Source organism: Parasteatoda tepidariorum, chromosome 2, assembly GCF_043381705.1.
Source record: "Parasteatoda tepidariorum isolate YZ-2023 chromosome 2, CAS_Ptep_4.0, whole genome shotgun sequence".
Taxonomy (NCBI): domain Eukaryota; kingdom Metazoa; phylum Arthropoda; class Arachnida; order Araneae; family Theridiidae; genus Parasteatoda; species Parasteatoda tepidariorum.
The window spans coordinates 96,889,407-96,912,956 of record NC_092205.1 but is presented as its reverse complement, the minus strand read 5'-3'; the positions used below and the strand labels follow the sequence as shown (position 1 = coordinate 96,912,956).

The following is a 23,550-nucleotide window of genomic DNA, read 5'->3' as shown; positions in this document are numbered from 1 at the left end:
AGCATACTAAATAAATAAGAAGAAAATTAAGAAAAACAATAAGTTTTATTTATTGCGCATTGCAAGTAAATAGAACTCATAAAATAAGTTCAAAATGTAAAGAAAACAAGGGAATAATTACAGAACAATGAAAGAAGGGGAAAAAATAAAAATAATAATAAAAATAAAAATAACAAGAAACCGGAGGATGAAAAAAACAATCCGAAAAAAAGGACAAAAATTTTCAAAAAATCTGGAAATTAAAAGATATGATCTTTCCATCAGCTCACACGATTATATCCACAAAAAAGAGTGCTTTCTAATATTGTATCAATATAGCCAAAGCAAAATATATCAATACAATAGGGTGAGGAGAACTCAAAAAATTTTACATAAAAATTACAACAAATGAAATGGAACACAATAAGTAAAAATATAATGTAAAAACAGAAAATGTGTATATAATCGTGAGATTTATGAGACTGAAACCAGTTTGCACTTTTTAACGTTCGTGTATTAATTACTTACATTAGACGAGATATGATATAAATTCGATGATTGGATAAATTAGACGATATATAATATAAATATAGAATATTTATTGTGAAAAGTATTGTATTATAATAATTAGATCAAATTATTAGATTCATATTTAAACATACGTGTAATGGGTTTTTATTCAGAAGATTGTTTTATATACTTCCTATTTGCAATTATTTTCAACGTATTGCATTGCCCATTGATACACGAATGTAAACAAATGCAAACCGCGTAAAAATAATAAAGCTGTCGTGATAATTAAGATTTTACATCGAATCTTATAAGGCGTCTAATAATTGCACCCTTCCATATATTCAACTCCTTGAAAAGAATTCCTAGAGTTTGCATTCGAGAGAGGAAATATTGTTCTATTTCATCCAGAAACCACAAAATTTCTCCTCTCTCATTCAAGTCCCTCATCTCTTTTTTTCCTCTCTTTTTTTTTGCGGCTTCCTAGACTCATCACCTCTTAAAATGGTGGCAGAGATGGAAATCGCAGACTCAATGGAGTGTGTCTTTTTATCTCCGCTGAAATAATCTGTAGGATTTTGAATGTCTGCAATCCCTCCTAATTTGAACTACCGAATTACTATTGCGTGATTACTAAGTATATTATTGAACATCAGGTTAAAGAAGAAGAAAAAATAGAAAAGTGTGGTTAAAGTCAGATATTGTAAATATTGGATGGCAACATTATGATTTCTGAAATCGCCAATCACTCAATTAATGATCAGTGAATGAGTTGATTTCAACCTAATTAACACTAGTTTGCCCAAGGAAGACATTTTGACTGATTTTTGATTTCAATTGGAAAAACAATGATGACACAATTTCTTAGAATTGGGACTTTTTGCACAACGTATAATCTTTTCTAATGCTAATATCTACTAATGACTTGTTATATAACTGTAAATAATATTAAAAATTAATTTTAACCAAATTTCGTTACACATTAGTTATTCTTTCACAATTCAGTCATTTTAACTGCTTTTGGGCAATAAAGGTATATATTAAATTTCAGTCTTTCTAGTGTTAAATATTCTACTTATTTTTTGAATGTAGGATGCCTATAAACATAGATTAAAACTAGGAAAATCATATTCGATTAAATAAATTTGATTAAATAAAGAGTATTAATTTATGTGATGGTCAAAAAAAAATATTATAAAGATGTTAAAAGCAAGTTCTTGTTTTTAATGTGCATTATAGATTTTTTAAGGAAAGAAATTTACGTAAACGTTTTGAGATTTTCTGATTCAATGGTAATATATCAATCTCAACTTAACTTATTATCTAATTGGCGATGTTTCAAAGACACATTTGTAGGAGAAATGATATTTTTTCGAATAATATTCTCGAAGTTAACATACTGGTCATTTTACTAGGTGAAAATTTACAGCCGAAATCAATGTTTGTGTTGCCTAATGAAAATCAAGAGCGATGATCATCATCCATGAAAAGGAGTTCAGATTTACTTAGATATGTTTGAAAATTAAGTAAAATTTCTGAAAATTCCGTTCTGAAATTTCCGTCTCTTTAAGAAAAAATTACTAAAAACAATTAAAGTTTCAACTGTTTAGCTCATGGCATACTCCCATTTATATCAGTTTAGGTTTAGCTTCTTTATCTTTGAAAAAAAACCTAGCAGGAGAAATTGGAATTTAAATAACACTATGAAGCGGCCGGGAAAGCCTGGTTGGCAGGGCGCTGGACTCATGTTCGTGGGAACAGAAGCTCGAATCCAGCAGGCCGAAGACTCCCAGTGCAATAGATGGTGATTGGTGAACGTTAAATCTGTCAGATCGCAAAGTCCTCCATGTTCCCATAACAAATTATACCTCTGGGTGTACTGAATTAGAGATTGATCGTTCTCTGATTCAGGTCAAAATTACGATCTGTGGATGAATGAATGGATGTACGAATTCGTCCGTCCTATAACGGACGTGATGTATGGGAGTGGAAGAATTCTAATTCTTGGCCATAGGTGGCGCCACTGGAGAACGAGAACAATCGCACCCCTTACCTTAATGGCTTACGACAGCAGCAACAAATCAGTTCTTAAATGATCTTTTATGTATTAAAGGAAAATAAGCATAAGATTAGATCGTCAAGTATGAAATCTGTAGAAAAAAAGACGAAGTTGTTCGATTGCTTACAGACAAATGCGACTATTCCATTAAACAGAGTATGCACCTTTATTTGATCTACACTTTTGCCATGCAGTTTCTCTATAGTCATTTGTGTAGAGAGTGGTTTGATCAATGCCATGCAATTAAACAGGGATGATCTGTTGGCTAATCTAGGTTACTTTTTTTAAAAAAAAATCCTNACACATTAGTTATTCTTTCACAATTCAGTCATTTTAACTGCTTTTAGGCAATATAGGTATATATTAAATTTCAGTCTTTCTAGTGTTATATATCCTACTTATTTTTTGAATGTAGGATGCCTATAAACATAGATTAAAACTAGGAAAATCATATTCGATTAAATAAATTTGATTAAATAAAGAGTATTAATTTATGTGATGGTCAAAAAAAAATATTATAAAGATGTTAAAAGCAAGTTTTTGTTTTTAATGTGCATTATAGATTTTTTAAGTAAAAAAATTTACGTAAACGTTTTGAAATTTTCTGCTTCAATGTTAATTATCAATCTCAACTTAAATTATTATCTAATTGGCGATGTTTCAAAAGCACAGTTGTAGGAGAAATGATCTTTCTTCGAACAATATTCTCGAAGTTAGCATACTGGTCATTTTACTAGGTGAAAATTTACAGCCAAAATCAATGTTTGTGCTGCCTAGTGAAAATCAAGAGCGATGATCATCGCCCATGAGAAGAAGTTCAGATTTACTTAGATATGTTTGAAAATTATGTAAAATTTCTGAAAATTCTGTTAGAAGTTTCTTTAAGAAAAAATTATTTAAAACAATAAAAGTTTCAACTGTTTAGCTCATGACATACTCACATTTATATCAGTTTAGGTTTAGCTTCTTTATCTTTGATTTAAAAAAAAGTTTCCCTAGCAGGAGAAATTAAAATTTAAATAACACTATGAAGCAGTCGGGATAGCCTGGTTGGCAGGGCGCTGGTCTCATGTTCGTGGGAACGGGAGCTCGAATCCTGCAGGCCGAAGATTCCCAGTGCAGTAGATGGTGACTGGTGAACGTTAAATCTGTCAGGTCGCAAAGTCTTCCATGTTCCCATAACAAATTATACTTCTGGGTGTACTGAGTTAGAGATTGATCGTTCTCTGGTTCAGGTCAAAATTACGATCTGTGGATGAATGAATGGCTGTACGAATTCGTCGTCCTATAACGGACGTGATGTATGGGCGTGGCAGAATTCTAATTCTTGGCTATAGAGGGCGCCACTGGAGAACAAGAACAATCGCACCCCTTACCTTAATGGCTTATGACAGCAAAAGCAAATCAATTCTGAAATTCTTTTACGTATTAAAGGAAAATAGACATATGATTAGATCGTCAAGTATGAAATCTGTAGAAAAAAAGACAAAGTTGTTCGATTACTTACAGACACATGCGACTATTCCATTCAACAGAGTATGCATATGATCTACACTTTTGCCATGCAGTCTATTCCAGCCATTTCCCTGTAGTTTCGCTATTGTCGTAGAGTTCGCTATTTGTGTAGAGAGTAGTTTGACTCATGCGATGAAATAAAACAGGGACGATCTGTTGGCTAATCTAGGTTACTTTTTTTAAAAAAAAACTTGTTACAATTTTTCATCTAGTTTGTTACAGCCAGGGAATAATATAAGGATCTTTATATCTATAGTTAAAGCATGTTTTAATTGTGGCCGATGAGCCAGATTTCATTAAACCATAATTAATCACACCTACGCTTGAGTACCATTTTACTCACCATTGCTTTTCTTTTATGCATATTATGCTTTGGAATATGTTTTGGTGGTTCATTCTTTTTTAACCAACACTAAATCCAAAGAACACTAGAGCCAAAATATGCTCGAATGTTCCGCGTGATCTGCTTATGCCTTCGTTCTACCTCAGAACTCATACTTCATTATAATGCGAATTTCCGAACGTTGCTTTTCTCAATAAAATTATTTTAAAAAAAATTTTTTTACATTTTTTAAGAGCTTACTATGATATTATATGATTTTTAAGAGCTAGTGAGATTTGTAACTTTTTAACAAAAGAAGTTAGAGAAAAGTTTCAGTAAAAAAAGTCAAATATTAAGTCAATCTTGACATATCAAATAATATTTTTTTAAAATATTTTATTCTAATAATTCTTTTCTCTTTTCATTAATCGTTATTTTTTCCCAAGTTTTCTCTATATTTTTAACTTATTTTATGAGTTCTATGTGATTGCAACTTATACGCAGAAAATAAAACTTATTAATTTTCTACGTTTTCCTCTTTTTTCTTTATAGTGATATATATATATATATATTGCAAAAATAAGAGTCTGTTATTAGCATATTCGCAATGTTGTAAAAAAGTGTCTGTTGTATGGGACTTCAAATTACTATGAGTCACCACGTTAAAGAGTAAAATAAAAATGTATCCAACCCATTCTAATCTTAAAAGTTGTAATTTCAGACGTCTCGGACTTGATTGTATTTACAAGGCCTTTTGTTACTGTCAGTTCAAGGTTTGGTTATAAAAAACCAATACAGTCTGTGATCCTAGTGATAGTGATAGTCTGCACATTTTCTTTTCGTAAAAAAAAGAAGAAAAAAAACTGTAATATTTAAGTATATGTGATAAAGTTTAGGTACGTAATTTCTCTAACAGTTTAGTTTTTTTAGAAACTTACTATTAAGGAAACCACAGAGTTTTTAAACTTAAGTAAAAAAAAACACTATATTAAAAATATACTGACACTATTAAACTACTCTGATTTATCTTAGATTTGGGCACCCCAAACTTTCCTGATGAATGATGATCTGTACGTGTTCTTCGAATTCAAATACGTTAAAATTGTAATTAATTCATCTTTAATAAATAAATATGCCTGCCAGATCCTAATGAGGCAAAAGAGAGTACATAACTAAGAAAATAAAAAAGCATTAGGTTATGAAAATAAAATAAATATTAAATAACTCAACTTTATTTTATATTATTTTATAACCGTCGTTGAACAGCCAACCCAATTTTTGGGTTTCCGACTACTAATGTTCAACTCCGTAGCCTTGTCATTTCGAACCCAATCCAGAAGACAAGGGAACTCCTAGATCAAGTATTGGGAGAAATTTGCTTTTGTGGATGACTTTTTGATGGAACTAATCCGCATTTGCGTTACACGGAGAGGAAGACCGCGAGAACCTCCCACGGTTAGCTTAACGGCAAAGGGGACTCTAACCCATGATCCGTCTACTACTGAGGATATTTCACTTCAGCACTGTGGTCGGTGCAAGCCGGATGCGGAATTCGTTTCGACTCGGATTCGAATCCGGTTCGCCTCATTGGAAAGCGAACGCTCTATCCCCTGAGCCATCACGGCTCAACTCAACTTTATTAACAAAATCCGGGGTATAAAAATCGGTACTTATCCGTTATCCGGACGCAAATGTCGCCAATTGTGAACCAAACGTGAGCCAAGTCGCCAAGCGAAGCGAATGACAAAACAATCAACGGAATAAAAGTCATAAACGTTCAACTATAAACAAATATTTACTAATAGTAAGCAAAGCAAGTTCAAATATAAACAAATATTCTACATTATTTGGCGATTTTTCGCTTGCTCCCGGCTGACGGAAAAGTACCTAAAAATCAAATACAGGCGGAAATAAATACGAAGTGTAACAAAATGCAAAAGTATTTTTAACATTGAGTCAAGTAATAGTGAGATTATTTCAGCTAGAGCTACTATATCTAACGTCATTAGAGAGTTACGAACATTCTTAAATTAGTTGAGGTTTGAGATCGGAAATTTATCGCAGAGAAACAAAGCAACATTTTCTCGAATACTGGAGTCATGGACAAAATATTTTGGCGGAATCTCAAAATAGTGATGTAATATTTTTTTCTTACATTTAAAATTATTTTAGCTGTTGTAGGCATCTATTACACGCAAAAAATATTAGTGCGTGTATATAATAATAAATAACCAAATAAATAACTAAATAACCAAATAAATAACTAAATAACCAAATAAATAACATGTAAACAAGCATATATTTTATGAAAAATAATTAGATTTTAAATATGATGATAGTTTTACTTGTACACTGTTGCCAAGTTAATTATGAAATATACGGTATTTTTTTAAAAATTTTTATTATTTATTTTTTGATAAAACGTTAGCTTTATGGTAGAAAATTTACGAGCGAATAAAAATATAGTTATATTTTAATATTTGAGCCGTTCCCGACACTGACAAACTCTGCAATTGAGACCTTAAATCTAAGTTTTAAAGTACCTGGTTTAATCATAGATAATTTTCTTATTTTTTCTTTTGCTAACTTTTCAAAAAAAAAAAGTTAAACACCTCTAACCCTTTGACGCAGAATTTTTATTAAACATATTTTTAAAACTTTTTTCATCATTTTGTATGAATAATTTAGATCGAAATAAGTGATAAATATTATAATTAGCATTCTATTAATTTATGGTTATAGGACTGAATCACCTGATCGATTACTTGAACTGCTTTGAAGTCATTTAAGTTCTCTTGATTGCGGGTGGGGAAAATATCGTAACGTAGTTAAATATTGCTACCATATAAACAAATTACCTTCTTCAATTGTTACGGCTTATTGACTTGATAATTTTAATTAATTATTCAACTCTTAATCGTGCAGGTAGTATTAAAATTAAACATAACATATTAGCTATAAAATTAGAATAACAATGTAAAATTAAACTGCTATCGAAAAGCTTCCAACTAGCGCTTAATAGCCTTAAAGTTTTCTTTTCAGAAAAGTTGTTTATAGATTTGTAGATAATGTATAGATTTGAATAATAGATTTGTTTTTATTTTATATTTTGTAAATTATGTGCGTTAATTACAAAAAAGAAAAAAAAACAATATTGAGATTGTAATCTGCGAACGAACCTCTGAAACCAAAATAAAATACAAGTCTGTTCACCACTAATGCCAAAATCACAGTTTTATAAAAAATTTCATTTCAAAAATAACATTCTGGAAAGTAAAACTTATTTGACGTTAAATTATATTCATACATTTCCAGCAATATTCTTTGGAATCATCACGTGCAGACACAGGAATTTCTCTCATATTTATTTATTATTATTTTTTTTTTTGGTACTTCAGTCAAAGAAAGTTTCATTTTTATTTCTTTAACTTAGTAAGTTTCAGTCATTGCTTATTCCGTAGCAACCCTAAACACGCATCGCTACACACGAACACAGGTAGCAACAAGTACACCAGGCAATGTCAACAATTCCGAAATCATGAAGACAAAATAATCGTTTTCGATTTTTCAAAATCTGCTACTTAATCGTCTGCTTTTAATCTGTCATATAATCGATTTTCTTTCTTTTTTCTGAAATTTTTTTGATTGATTCTCTTCTTCTGTTTCAGAAATTACAGAATAACATTCAAAACCTCTTAAAATTTTTGTGATAGTTCTGATATTTTTTATAGCACTACCTCGAAAAGTTAACACGAATGAAAGCACATATTTGATGATTTTCGACCTATCCTCCATTGTTAATACATATCAATGATACATTTAAATAAAAATATCTTTCTCAAAACGTTATATTTTCCCCCAACTGCAAGAGTTTTTTTTTTCCATTTTGGGAATTCAGTGACTTGCGTAAGCTTATATCATACTCCCTATCCACCTTTAAAATCAACAAAAATAGATAAATTGAAATATTCTTCCTTGTTATGAGCTTACACAACATTTAAACGGCTCTAAAAGTGCATACAACTTTCTAAGGAGATATGGTATAGTATCAGGATAGCCGGAATTAGGTCTATTCTGCAGCAAATTATTCGGGGAAACAAAATCGAACGAACTATAAACAAAATCTGGCAAAAAAAGAGGAAAAAGGTGAAAGAATAGAGGATAAGTAGCGCAGGAATTTGATACAGTGATAATTATTTAAACACTAGTAAATTTCTTTTTATAAAAAAATTGAGACAAACAGGAAAAACATATTCGCAAATTCAAAAATTTAACCAACAGTACAGATATTTATAAAATACATAGGATGATTACTAAACAATAAGAGAATACCTTAGCACAAATTGTACGTCGCAGTTTACAAAATAAGAAATAAATATTTAGATCGATATTTGGAACACAAAAAAAGAACATTAGAAAATGAAGAAATTTAGGGATAAAAAATATTTACTGATCGAAATTCGAAATATATTTACGAAACATCCAATTCATCACATTTTCTATGATTGTATAGAAGAAAATTTCTTTTCAGAATTTTATTCGCACATTTTGATGCGGGGGCATATTAATCACAAGACTGCGATGAAAATAGCGTGGTAATTGGGGATCCATTCAAAAAAAAAACAAAAAAAAAACAGCGTCCCATAGGGCGTTGGCCCCAAGATATACCCAAATATATCGAATATTATACATTCCAAAAGCAATTAGAGTAACACAGTAAAAAATTATTATATAACGTTCCTTTAGAAAAATGGCACACAAAAAATTCTAATAAATCGGAAGCTGTTAATCATATTTTTACGGGTCTTTCCGGTAACAAAATAAAGATAATTAAGAAAATTGAAAAAAAATTTCCCTCTATCTTGGCAACTTCAAACTAATCTCCTGAAGTTCTAGTAATGTTCGTCGCCAATGGCGACGAAACTTCGGAAGTTTATCGGAATCTAGACGCAATAAGAAAATAAGATTTTACTTCAGTTAAAATCATTCTTGTTCGCAAAAGAGAGATACTATTCGACACTAATTGACTGTTTTTATGAAGAAGAAAAATTTCAATCGAATCTTCGTGTCTTCAGCTTCCAATATTGAAAAGAAAAGAACACGATACGTGTTCGAAAATCGATGGTTACCAGGTACTACCAGAAAGTTTTGATACAATTTAGGTCAGTCTGAACAATAGGTACAGAAACTGATACATCTTTAGTTTCAAAACTTTGTAAAGTTACACAGCCGGATGTGCTTAATTTTATCTTTATTTAAGGAAATATACACTTAAAAGAAATATTGCTCTCATAACTAATATATCACAAAAAACAAAAGAAATGAAGGAAAATTAATATCATTATATTTAAATTCAAATGATAATATTTAATATTACGAAGCATATTATTCGCAAAGAAATAACATCATTTATCACTATGACGGAAAACGGTTAAAAAAATAATTGATTATATGCAATCTATTACACATAATCTTATTACTCTAGACGCAAGATAAGCAAAGTAAGAGCCTAATAGATTACATTATCGATTATAAGATAAGCCTTATAGATAGTTCTATAAAAAAGATAAACCCTATAGATTACAAGATAAGCCACTAAGTAATTGACTGTACGTAATTATGATTACTGGTTATAATAATTTGGATGACAATAGTAGTTGTGATTACAAGTTACACATAATTAGTATGATCATATAACTACAAGCCATGCATTTACTTTGTTTCAACATTACTTGATACTGTATACGTTAAAAATAATTTCATTTGCATTTTTTCTATGAAGTTAAGCTTTAACAGGAATTGTAAGCATTAAAGTTAAATGAAATTTACGTATTACAAGTTATTAACTAAAATGTGCTTAGTTTTATTATATGTAGTTAATAAAAAAGCTAATAAATCTTAACATATTTCCAATTAATGTTTTTAACTTACAACCTGTTTTATTAATGAATCCAAGTAAGTGGCCAAGTTAGCGATTCAAATATTGCGTAAGAAGCTGAAAGGTGTTTGTAATCGGCTTATTCTTGCTGAAAGGTGGGAGGGATGCGCGAAATGCTTATAAGGCATTAAAATCCCCTTATTTTCAATATTGCTCAAAAATAAATATAAAAAGCGAAACAAAAAAATTACAAATGAGGGATGAAAATTTAATTCTAGGAACGGAGAAATTGGAAAAAAAATTTCTTCGAAGAAAAATGATTTCAAAGAATAGAAGATATCTTGAAGAATATTCTACTAAAAATCTAATAAAATGAATTAAAAAGCAATCTTTGTTTTAAAGTTACATCTTTTTATTTGAATTTAATCCCAAAGGTAGATTTCTTAAGTCATTATCAAAGTTAAAGGAAAAACGAGGAAGCTGCTGCAACTTTCCTACGTAAGCAATGTTTTGGGGGTTGAGAGTTCAAAATTGTCAAAAATATGCATATGCAACACTTGAACAACCTATATAACATGATCTTATATTTAGTCACAAATCTTATATGAGTTTATTTCATGTATCAAAATATTTTTTAAGAGAATAAAACACTTGAAAAACGTCTGTTTATTTAAATAAAATAATGTTAAATAAATAAAATCATAAAAATATTTTTTTATTAAAAAAAAGTTTATATCATGATTAAAAAGAAAGTATTTTGCAATTAATTAAGTTTTTTTTAATAAATATAATATATCATCAGCATCATACTAAAAATATTAATATTTAATTATTTATCATTTATTTTAAATTCTTTTGGTGGGAAATTCGTTATATAAAACTTATGTTTCAATACTAAATTCAAAAACTGGTTTTTATCTAAACAAAAACATCAGAGCTTTCAGATTCGCGTGAACTTATTCTTCGTATAAAATCACGGATCTTCATCGCCTGCTCTTTTTTTATTTTAAAACTATCAAAAACAATATCTCAAATTCAACTAAACGAGAGAAGGTTATTCAAAATCAGAAATAATAAAACGTCGGTTTTAGAGGTCAACGTCCTCTTATCCATTGTGAATATATCTAGAATAATCACGAATATGTAAATCTGGTTTTGTCAAGAGAATTCATTTTTCAGACAAAAATCTGCCACTTGTTGCCAATCAATACTAACTACAGATTAGTTAGGCTAATGTTTGGTTTATGCAAAGTTATATTTTAGGCTTAGAAACGGTGGCAGTCATTTTGATAAATAAATCAATCCTTGATTGATGATTTGTCAGATATATTTTATATTTTATTTATTTTAAACATTAGAAATTTTGTATCGCTTATATTGAGTTTCTTGAGTATTACAAAAGTATGTTTTTGTCAATTTTAGACATCGCTTCCCACATAAGCAGCAAAGATAAACAAATTNTTCAAAATCCCCCCCCCCCCCCAAGTTAATTTTGCCTTAACCCACGCTTTTACTAAAGTAAGTAACGATTTTAAGAATTTTCCGATTAAATTCAAACAAATAATGTAATTTTGTGTAAAGAAAAATCTACGTTATAATCCGTTTTGAAAAAATTAATAACGTTTTGAAAAATTTTATTCCACCTTTTTCTTTCCCTAATTTAATTTTTACTTCAAAATTATTTTTTCCCAATAGCAGTTAATTTTGTTCCAAAATTTGTGCTTTTTTTTCATTTTAAAAAAATTGAAAATAATGAGATTTTTTTGCGTCTTACTTGAGCATTGGTCATATCCCTCTTCCCCCTTAAGTGCTTACGTAGCATTTCAACGTCCCCCCTACAAACTAATGTTATTCCTAGATTTAATGCAGAAAAAAATGCAGCAAAAAATTTTGTTGATATTTAAGATTTCAAGTCAGCTTTTTTAAATTTGTTCTCACAATGCAAAATAAATAAATAAAAACGAATGTCTCTGAATAACTTTTACCCAGTGATCGGATATTCACGTGTTAGGACATTATCATAACGATTCAATGGATAAACTTCCAATATGCTAATTAATTAGAGTTGACGATATTTTAAGTTACGAAATTAGACACAAAAACGTACTTTCTATGAATAAACATACTTTTTTTTCCGGCGGATTATGCGAATCGAAAAACTTTTGTACACAATTATAAAATTCTTTGCGCGAGTAATTCCACCCAAAAAATAATTTTTAAGAACGTTGTCATGAATCTAAATTTGTTATTGTCGCCAAGAAAAGATAGTTCGCCAATTTGGCGACAGTTTCTTAATGTTTTGTTTTATAATTAATTTGTTCGTTCTAAGATAAGGATGCTCTATGGTGAGTGTCCTATAATAAAAATATGGATATCAATTAAAAATATACCGTTCTTCGTTAAGGTTTTTCTATGGTAAACGTCCTGTAATAAAATATTTGTTAAACTTAACGTCCACTCTTTAATCATCGTAAACAATAAATATATATGTTTTTTTTTATTATTTTATATAATAACTGTCTAAAAATTTTAATTGGTGAGGAATAAAAAATTTTAAATCATTTTAAAGAACGTAATTTTTTATGTCAAAATGTAAAATTTGAATGAAATCGATCGAACCTGAGAAATCGAATTTGAAATGAAAGGAAAAATCAGATGAAATGAAAGTGGCATAAATCACTGAGGTACCTCCTAGTTTTGAAACTCATATTTTCTTGAAAAGAAGGAAACTTTTTGAGTTGAAATGGTATGAAGGAATCTATCAGAGGACTTACCAAATAGGGCTATGAATTAATAATATTAAATAACAATAATTTCTTCATACAGTACATGCAATTTCTACACACAACTTCAAACTTTTTGATAGGAGCCCATTTTATTGTTGCAAATTTGGATTTTCCAGAAAATCGAAAGAAAAAAATTGTCACTTTGGATAATTTGAAAAATTTAACAAGGGGCATCCAACTCAACTTGAACATCCGGGAGTCGAGTTTGGGGTCATTGGATTTTGCTTTCAAAAGTATCGAACTCTATTGACATTTTGAAAAATTTAACTAATTGCAGGGAAATGGGAGTTATAGTTATGAGATGGGGTCGAATTTGATGTTATCTGTAAGGTGTGTTGTCAGATTTAAGAAAACTATCAAATACATCGATCTTTATTTTTTCGCGACGTATTTTTCGAGGTGTACCTTTTCATCCCATTTTTATTTCGCAGCGCTGTCTGTCAATTTAAATGCGAAGACCTGTAAGTTAAATTTAAGTATTTCTTCTGGAAAATTCAGATGACAAAAAATGGTGTTTCCACTTAAAAATTTGAAGCTGCCCTACCCATCCCTAAAAGTTGAGGTATCAAGTTAAGCATCACTGAATGTATCTTTTGAAAATATATTGCATACACATGCATTTTATGATGGAATGTCTATTTTTCAGGGTAAGTTTCTGATACTTAAGAATGACATTATTCGTCTCCTAAAAGGTAGATATGTAAATTTAGTTTTTAGTTGGATAAGACAAGCGACTGACTCGACAATTTATAGTATTTCTTACTTTCCATATTTATTTATTCATTATTTTCTTTCTTCATTTATTTTTAGTTTCTCAAGAATTGAGTGCCAACTATACATTTTCAACTTAATACATAATTCTAGAAAGAAAAAAAATTAAAAGAATGTGAAGTTTGGGTTGAAAAATGTGCACCCGCAAATGTGAAAAATATGCAGCTATGAGTACTAAAAATATAACCCGCTTCGAAAAAAATAAACTGAATAAATGATAGAGTTACAAAAATAATTTCCATGCGAATTATTATTATTTTTTCCAATACCCACCTGGGCTGACATTCGTCAATTCAAGCGTATTAGGGCAGATTTGTTGGCCGCTCTTTCATGGGCACCCTATTGGGTGGGTCAACGTTGCTCCCACCGAAAGGGCAGTTAGAGAATGAAAGAACATCCATGCCGTGTCCGGGATTCGAACCCAGAAACTTTCTGATGCAAGGCCAGTTCCTTTATCCCTACGCAGTCCGTTCGGCTTGCGAATTATCATTATACATGAAATATTCATTTATCGAAAATAATAGCAACAAATCATTTCAATATTGCCAGAAATTATCATTTCGCTGGAAATAAAACGAAATTATAAAACGAACCAGCGAAATTATCATTTCGCTGGTATGCAATATATTGTTTTATAATATACTTGTATAAAACATGCACAAAAAACTTAAATCCGAGAAAGTAAATATTCCTCTAATTCTACAACTTTAACAACCCATAAGTGAGGATTCTGCCTATGCAGATACAGTGAGTCAAAAATAAACTAAACGAAATAACAAGCCCAGCTTTTTAATCTGATCTGATCTGAAGAAGATTTTGACTTTAAGGCTCAGAGGACATATCTTAAACATATTGATGTTGCTACATATATTTATGTAACGAAATAAGTCACAGAAACGCACTTTTTTTAATATTTTTACTTATTTATTAATTTTTTTTTGTTGCGAGAGAGAGATTTAAAAAATTAATATGGGAGTATGCTTAAATCTGAAAAATATAGGTACGAATCGATGTTAGGGTTCAAATAGTATGGCCAGAAGTTAACTCTAGTTAAACTTTCTATGCTCTTATCTTGTTTTTACTCATGCTGTTTATATATGAAATTAATTTAGCCTGTCAAACAACTTTTACACCCATTTATAAAACACCTTTCAGCACGATAATTTCGAGAAAAATATGATTTTGGCTATTTGTAGTTTTTCAACGAGGATAGAAAAAACTTTAAATTGTAATTTACATCTTCTTAAAATATGAAATTTTAAATGTCTAAATGTCTAAGTCGGCTTACAGTTTCTGCGACATTTCAACTCAAAAATACAGCAGCTCATTTTACTCAGTTTCAGTTTCTAATTTAAGAAAAAAAAAAGAGAGGGCTGCACTTGTAATTGAACTGTCACTAAAGATCGTTTTTTTTTTAAAAATTCTATTACTTTTAAATTCATAAATTTTGTAATCATTTACTGTTTACTATTTTTAACAAGCATAATCTACAATTTTAAAAAGCGCTAGCAATATTTTTGTCAGTAAATTTATGAATATTAAACGTAATAAATTAATAAGTTTAATTATTTATCAATTAAATATCGAGTTTTAGTTAATACTTATCATTTTCTTTTACTCTCTTTCCCAATTTTTTATCATGATCAATTTTGAGCAAAGATTACACCAATCTTAAGTTCTTAAAGATTCATGAAATAATCATTTTTTTTCTTTGAATAAATAACTAAATAAATAAAAAGTAAAACTTAAGATAAATTTATAATTATTATTTCAGGATTCATTATAGGAAGAATTATTCGTTTTAAAAGTATACGAGAAAGATATCTATGAGTTATTTTTTTTAATAGTTTGATATAAAATTTTTAAAATTAAATTTATAATATTTTTTTTTCTTCTTATTTTTCTGCTTACTATTTTGAAATAGAATTATTTAAAGTTTTCAAGGTGTTGTTGAGGTGTTCAAGGTGTTTTGAAAATAGTTTTTTAAAGCAAAAAATTTATATTTTTAAATTAAATTATCTTTCGAATCATTTTTGCACTTATTGTTTCAAGCAAATATTAGTTTCAATTTTAAAGGTTACAAAGAAGTACAACTAATTAAGAAAAATAGGCCATAAAGAGCTATTAGTCTTAAAATAATAATTTTTTCCTCGTTTTCGCTTATCATTTAGAGCAAAAATTATCTTCAATTCAAAAAGAAACAAAAAAGATTTAAATAAACTTAATAAATATAAAATATATTAATTAAAAATTAATTGTTGCTTTCATGTTTTATGCTTTCCCTTTTGAGCAAAGATTATTTTCAATTTCAAGAAATTTTAAAAAATCATTCAAAATAATAATAAAATCAAAATTAATTATTTTTCTCTTTTTCAGATTTTTCTTATCTTCAGAAACTAAAAAAAAAAAATTAGAATTCTTCAAATGAGGAATGAAATTAATTTTAAAAAAATAATCATACGAAACAATAACTCTAAACTTTATAATTTTTCTAATTTTCTACTTACCACTTTCAGCAAAAAATGATCTTCAATTTGATATTGTACGGAAAAGATTTAAATAAATCAATTAAAAAAAAAACTCCAAAATTTATAATTTTCAAAATGACGATTTTTTTCAGGCAAAGTTTATCTTCAAAATGAGGGAAAAAAATATTAAAATATTCATAAAAAAACTCATTAATTTAAACTGAATGATTTTTTTCGATTTCTGCTTACCATTTTGAGAAGATTATCTTCAATTTAAAAAGATACAGGAAAAGGTGCGACTCCTTTAATGAGTTGGTTTTCTCACCAAGTTGACTTGCAACGCGTCGACAGCGAGAATCAAAATTACTCTTTTTAGAGAAACGCGATTTGTTTCTTTCATCTTGGTCATCAAAAAAACTCACCTCATTGGTTGAAAGGACGATGATGTCACCTTTCTCTGCTTATTTTATTGGTCGTATTCCTAGAAACCTCACAAATGTTTTGAGAGGTTAAAGAACAGAATTGAAATCATTTTGTTTATTCAGTTTTTTTTAAGTCTCACATCCATAAGCAACGAATTTTCCAGACAAAAGGATTTAAACTATTCTTCGAAAAAAATATTTTTAAATCAGTGTATCGTTATTTTCAATTAATGAAAGTTATATTTTTAAGGTAAATTTATCGTACAAAGTTTGCTTCTAAAACAGTGGTTATTTATTTTAAATATTAATTTAAACAAATACTATTTTTTTATTATTACAAAAAATACTATTACAAAAAATATGTATTTTAGCATGACCTATTGTCAATTAATATATAAATGAGCTACATAAAGTTATATGCAATATATTTCCTTAAAAATTTGTGCAGTCCATAAATTTGAAAAATAAAATTTATTTATTTTTTTACATAAAAATTTATATATTTTATTCATTTGAATCGTAACATTCATTGCTATCATAATATTCTTTTCAAAAATTTTTGTAATTTATGAATTTGAAAAATAATAATCTTTGTCATAAAAATATTTTTCAAAAAACTTATAAATAAGAATAATAATATTCATTGTCATTGAAATATTTCTTTAAAAATATTTAATATATTTTATTAATTTGAATAGTAACAATCATCGCCATTCAAATATTTTTTTAAATTTACATGAATTATAAATTTTAATAGTAACAGTAATTGTTATAAAAATCTTTTTTTTAAAAATTATGCAACTATCTTATTTTAAATATACGATTTTTTAAAAAAAATTCAATTTCTCAAGAACTTTTCAACCAATTTCGCTCAAATTTTGTATTTTGCCGTGTAAAATTACACACTTTAAAATGATGCAAATATTGTCTACCTTATAAATCAATTTTTTTCGACTATTATGAAATAAAATGATTTAAAAATAATGAATATTTACTAAAATTTATTTTTCGCATGCAATTATCTATGGATAAACGAATTTTATAATTGCGTGGAAAAAATTTTCAATTCGTCTAAAAAGTTCTTGAGATATGGCGAAATACGCAAATATTATAATTAAGATTAGGGGGTCAAAATTTTGGACCGCTCTCCTGACTAAACTATTAGGACCCTGATTCTCAGATTGCGGCAACTCTCTTTATTTTGGGAGTCAGAAATCTGAATCCATCGAAAAAATAATGTTTATTCAGAGAAAGTGCGTTTTTGTGACTGATTTCGTGGCTTAAAATATCGTCCGCACTAAATAGTTTGCAAATTTGAAGTCACACCCTCGAAATATTACGAATGAGTCATTAGACCAAAAATTATTCATTGTAGTCCGTTTTTTTTCCTTCTTCTTCTGCACTGTACATGAAAATGTGACGATTCGATCGAAATTCGACTGTTCTCCTATTTTTCGCACTCGACTATGTTAACGTTTAAAAGTAATCAGCATAAAATATTGTTGTGTAAATCAGTTTGTACGAACATAAATGGAAAAATAAAAAACAAAAATTTCAAAATTTAATTTTCGGTTTAAAAAAAAAGAAAAAAAGACGAAGAATAGAAGAAAGTAACTAAAATATTAGTTGACTTTATTTAAAATTAAATGCACTCTCTCTGTTCTGCTGTAAAAAGAGAATGAAAGAAAGAAAGAAAGAGAGAGAGAAAGAAAGAAAGAGAGAAGGAAAAAAAGAAATAAATAAAGAGAGAGGAAGAAAGAGAAAGGAAGAAAAGACTTTTTGATAGAACTAATCCACATTTGCGTTACAGGGTGAGGAAGATCACGAGAACCTCCCACGGTTAGCCTAACGGCAAAGGGACTCTAACCCATGATCCGTCTACCACTGAGGATATTTCATGTCAGCACTGTGGTCGGTGCAAGACGAATGCGGATTCGTATCGATCAAACATCGGTGGGATTCGAACCCGGTTCACTTTTTGGTCGGTGTAAATCGGATAAATCGAACTCGGTTTGCCTCATTAGAAGGCGAACGCTCTATCCCCTGAGCCATCACGGCTCAAAACACAGTAGTTGATAGAATCAATCATCAATCACTTTCAAAACTATATAAAGTATCAAACAGTAAAACAATATAAAGTATCAAACAGTTTAAAATATTATGACAATAAACAGGATCCGCCCTAAGGATTTCAAATTATTAGTAAATATCAAAAGTCTTCGCCAAATGCCAATCTTAATAATTTTTTATGATACATTTTTTCCCCTTAGAAAACTGTCTCACGGTAGTTTGTTTTAGACTTATAGTATTTGAATCCCATTCTAATTGGTTATGCGGCGCTTTTACCGAAATTAACTGCATTCGAATAAAAAATACTGATTCGTTTAGAAAAATTTGTTTTGACGTAATTTTAATTTCTTTCCAGTGGAAAAAATCTTTCGCCAATATTTTCGCTAAAACACAATTATATTCGCCAAATTTACGATTTTATCGCATTTGGATGTGGGGAGAGCTTACCGTGGGCCCTGAATAAAGGAAATTAACTAACAGAAATTAAAAAATAAATAATGGGATTTATTTATTTTTGGTACTTANCATTTGCGTTACACGGTGAGGAAGATCACGAGAACCTCCCACGGTTAGCCTAACGGCAAAGGGACTTTAAGCCATGATCCGTCTACCACTGAGGATATTTCACGTCAGCACTGTGGTCGGTGCAAGCCGGATGCGGATTCGTATCGATCAAATATCGGTGGGTTTCGAACTGGTTTATTTTTTGGTGAATTCGTATCGAATGGGATTCGAACCCGGTTGATCGGTGCAAGCCGGATGCGGAATTCGTATCAACTAGGATTCGAACTCGGTTTGCCTCATTAGAAGGCGAACGCTCTATCCCCTGAGCCATCACGGCTCAAAACACAGTAGTTGATAGAATCAATAATCAAGCACTTTCAAAACTATAATACAAAGTATCAAACAGTTTAAAATATTATTACAATAAACAGGGCCCGCGCTAAGGATTTCAAATTATTAGCCAGTAAATTAGCCAAATATCAAATGTATTCGCCAATTTTCGAAAGTCTTCGCCAAATGCAAATCTTAACAATTTTTTATGATTAATTTTTTTAGCCTTAGAAAACTATTTCACGGTAGTTTGTTTCAGACTTAAAGTATTTGGATCCAATTCTAATTGGTTATGCGGCGCATCTACCGAAAATTACTGTAATCGAATAAAAAGTACTGATTTGTTCAGAAAAATTCGTTTTGACGTAATTTCAATTTCTTTCCAGAGGAAAAAAAATCATTCTCCAATACTTTCGCTGAAATACAATTTTATTGGCCAAATTTACGATTGTATCGCATTTGGCGAGTTGGAGAGTGCTTACCGTGGGCCCTGAATAAAGGAAATTAACAAATTGAAATTAAGAAATAAAAAATGGCTAGAAATAAAATAGATAGAAATAAAAACTAAAAATAAATAAGAAAGAAAAAGAGAAAATTTGAAGATATATAGGAGCGTACAGCATAAAAAATAATAATAATGAAAAATGAGTCACTATTGTTACGAGGGGGAAAAAAACATGGACTATCGAGAGAAAAAAAAGACAAATAGGTATGAGTTAGGTTAGGTCAACAGAATCATTAGACCGTCTCTTCCAGTCAAAGAAAACAAAATACAAAGCGATAAACTTGAGGTTTATTTTAACAATGCAATTTGAAGCGAAATTGCAGGTCTATTCAGAGTTAATTCAAATTTGAAAACATACTTTTTTTCCCTACTCCTTCATTTGCATAGAATTAGCTTAAAATAAAAAATAATTTAATAAAACTTGCAAGCTGTTATGCTTGTTTCGCACAAGTAGTTCGCCTTTTTTTCTTCCTTTTCTTTTTTTTGCGAATAATATGTTATTGTTACTGCTGCGAGTTAGTAACAGTTATTAATGACTCTGAGGTCAAGTTACAGTCTGTCTTCAGCCTGCTACCTCTAATCGAATTCTTCCAACGATGCGTTATCTGGGCTGACAAAAATTTGCTGACAATGATTTTGATAATTTTCCTCTAAATATGTTGCCAAAATGGCGATTTTTAAAAAAGTTTAATAACTTAAAATATTTAAGTTATTATTCCGTTCTTCACTGCAAGATAGTATATATCAGAAGGGGCCACAATGCTGCTCGCGAGCCACATGCGGCTCATTGAAGGATTATTTGTGGCTCCAATATTAAACAAGAAAAACTCAACGAGTATATAAAAAAACCTAGAAGGAATATTGGCGGAATTCCAACATAAATTTCAAGACTTGGAATATTTTAAATCGTCTCTTGATTTTTTTCTGAATCCATTTGAAATTAAATAATTCAAGGTGAGTTTTCCATTTGCATTATAATTATGACCCAAAAAGCATCTGGAGAATTAGAATTAATAGAGATGCAAGAAGATCAAGCTCTACAATTAAAATGTAAATCGACGTCGATTACTGAATTTTGGAAATTTGCACCAGAATAGAAATATCCTGAATTAAAAAAGGCTGCTTGTCCAATTATTTCTATATTAGGAACAACGTACTTATGTGAATCATTTTATTCCACTTTCCAAATCCAAACACCATCTTAAAGAATTACTGAGAAGTTCTGTCACCAATTATTCACCAAATTTTAAAGAATTACAAAGAGAAGTAAAATAAATGTGTTTAATTTTTAATATTTAAATTCAATTCACATATTTTGTACTTTTATTTATATGTTTTCAATAAATATAATTATTGCAAAAAAATTTTTTTAATACCTTTTAAATACGTATTTGATTACGGCTCGCGAAAAATTTCACATTTTGAAAAATGGCTCGACTATCAAGGAGCTTAGCCACCCCTGGTAAATATATAATTAAAAATTAAAGTTTCACCTAAAGCTTCAGGCTCTTTGACTGTGACTTATTTTATTTCATTTCACGAAACATTTATAGATAATTTTTAGCTTTCTNTTGGAATATTTTAAATCGTCTCTTGATTTTTTTCTGAATCCATTTGAAATTAAATAATTCAAGGTGAGTTTTCCATTTGCAGTATAATTATGACCCAAAAAGCATCTGGAGAATTAGAATTAATAGAGATGCAAGAAGATCAAGCTCTACAATTAAAATGTAAATCGACGTCGATTACTGAATTTTGGAAATTTGCACCAGAATAGAAATATCCTGAATTAAAAAAGGCTGCTTGTCCAATTATTTCTATATTAGGAACAACGTACTTATGTGAATCATTTTATTCCACTTTCCAAATCCAAACACCATCTTAAAGAATTACTGAGAAGTGCTGTCACCAATTATTCACCAAATTTTAAAGAATTACAAAAAGAAGTAAAATAAATGTGTTTAATTTTTAATATTTAAATTTAATACACATATTTTGTACTTTTATTTATATGTTTTCAATAAATATAATTATTGTAAAAAAAATTTTTTAATACCTTTTAAATACGTATTTGATTACGCATTTTCACATTTTGAAAAATGGCTCGACTATCAAGGAGCTTAGCCACCCCTGGTAAATATATAATTAAAAATTAAAGCTTCACCTAAAGCGTCAGGCTCTTCGACTGTGACTTATTTTATTTCATTTGACGAAACATTTATATATAATTTTTAGCCTTCTGTGCACTTATATTGCTTTACAGTCCCGCAGTGGATTGATCATAAGGGCACAGTTCCCAGTAGAACACCAAAGTCAAGCGTGATTGACTGCAGTCAGTGTGCGGGTGGGTGACCACTTGGATCAGTCTGCGTAGGGACCGAGGGTGTGCGGTATGGATCCTCGTTAAACTGTGCTACCGTAAAGTGCTCGACTTCACGCGCAGGAGATCAGACCCTCTGCAGAGGATCAAAATTGCAATGGCATGTCTTCGGATCATCCTCAGGGATGTTTTCCAGACCGTCGCCAATAGCTTATTGTGCAGCTCTAATGCGACAAAAATAAAGTATCTACCTACCTACATTGCTTTATAGGTTTATAATGCTTAGAGAAGCGGACTCTAGTCAGGAGGGTCAAGGGTTCTATCTTCGATTCCGCTAAGACCCACCGAGAACATGCAATATACATGCTCCTAAAATCTATGGAATCGAAAGTCCCGTGGTCAGTAGCTGGGCAGTACCATGAGTACAGGGATCAGATCTCTGTCTAAATTGAGGAAGTGGCCTCACAAAATTTGGGATGGCATATGACTTCGGATCATCCTCAAGGATGTTTCCCAGACCGTCGCCAATAGCTTATTGTGCAGCTCTAGTGCAACGAAAATAAAGCACCTACTTCATAATGCTTTATTCCTTTAACCGTGTTTACTTTTAGAATGACTTAATTTTCTAGAATTATTAAAATATCGATTTTTCGTCGATTAAGAGAAATTTATTATCAGACTTCGACGATGAACGTAGCGCGCTTTAGTTTTGAAAGACCTGAAAATTTTCGGTGGTGATACAAGTCTATTACGAAGATAATACATCTTTCGTTTTCGGTCTGATAAGATTAAAATCATTTTCTCCCCTTCAGTCAATCAGTTTTTTTTTAAAAAATGCAGGGCTCGAAAAAACTTTACCGGTCCTCGAGGACGGCTTGTCTAACAATGCACCCGTCCTCCATTGAAACTAACCAGTCGCTTCTAAATAAATAAAAATGTTATTTTTTCTTATTTATTACAAACATTTATATAAATTACACAATGAATTAGTAGCTACTAGGATTACATTATACAGTAATAAAAGAAATACTAAGTTACTAATAGTAAAACCTAGTATTTCTTTTATGAAATAATTTAAATGACAAAGGTCAAGTTATCTGGAATGTCAATT

At 29.8% G+C, this 23,550-nt stretch overlaps 1 protein-coding gene across 2 annotated transcripts in view; it reads right to left on the bottom strand.

Annotated features, from left to right (window-relative positions):
- Positions 1-23,550, bottom strand: part of LOC107447737 (tubulin alpha-1A chain) — a 50,413-nt gene that overhangs the window by 19,630 nt on the left and 7,233 nt on the right. The window contains exon 1 of one of the 2 annotated variants that reach the window (XM_043050523.2): positions 16,538-16,680. The exons of the other annotated variant lie outside the window; for it this stretch is intronic. Within the exon in view, the coding sequence (XP_042906457.1) occupies positions 16,538-16,540 (3 nt within the window). The 5' untranslated portion in view covers positions 16,541-16,680. Of the gene's footprint in view, positions 1-16,537; positions 16,681-23,550 lie in introns of those variants that run through there. 2 annotated transcript variants of the gene reach the window in all.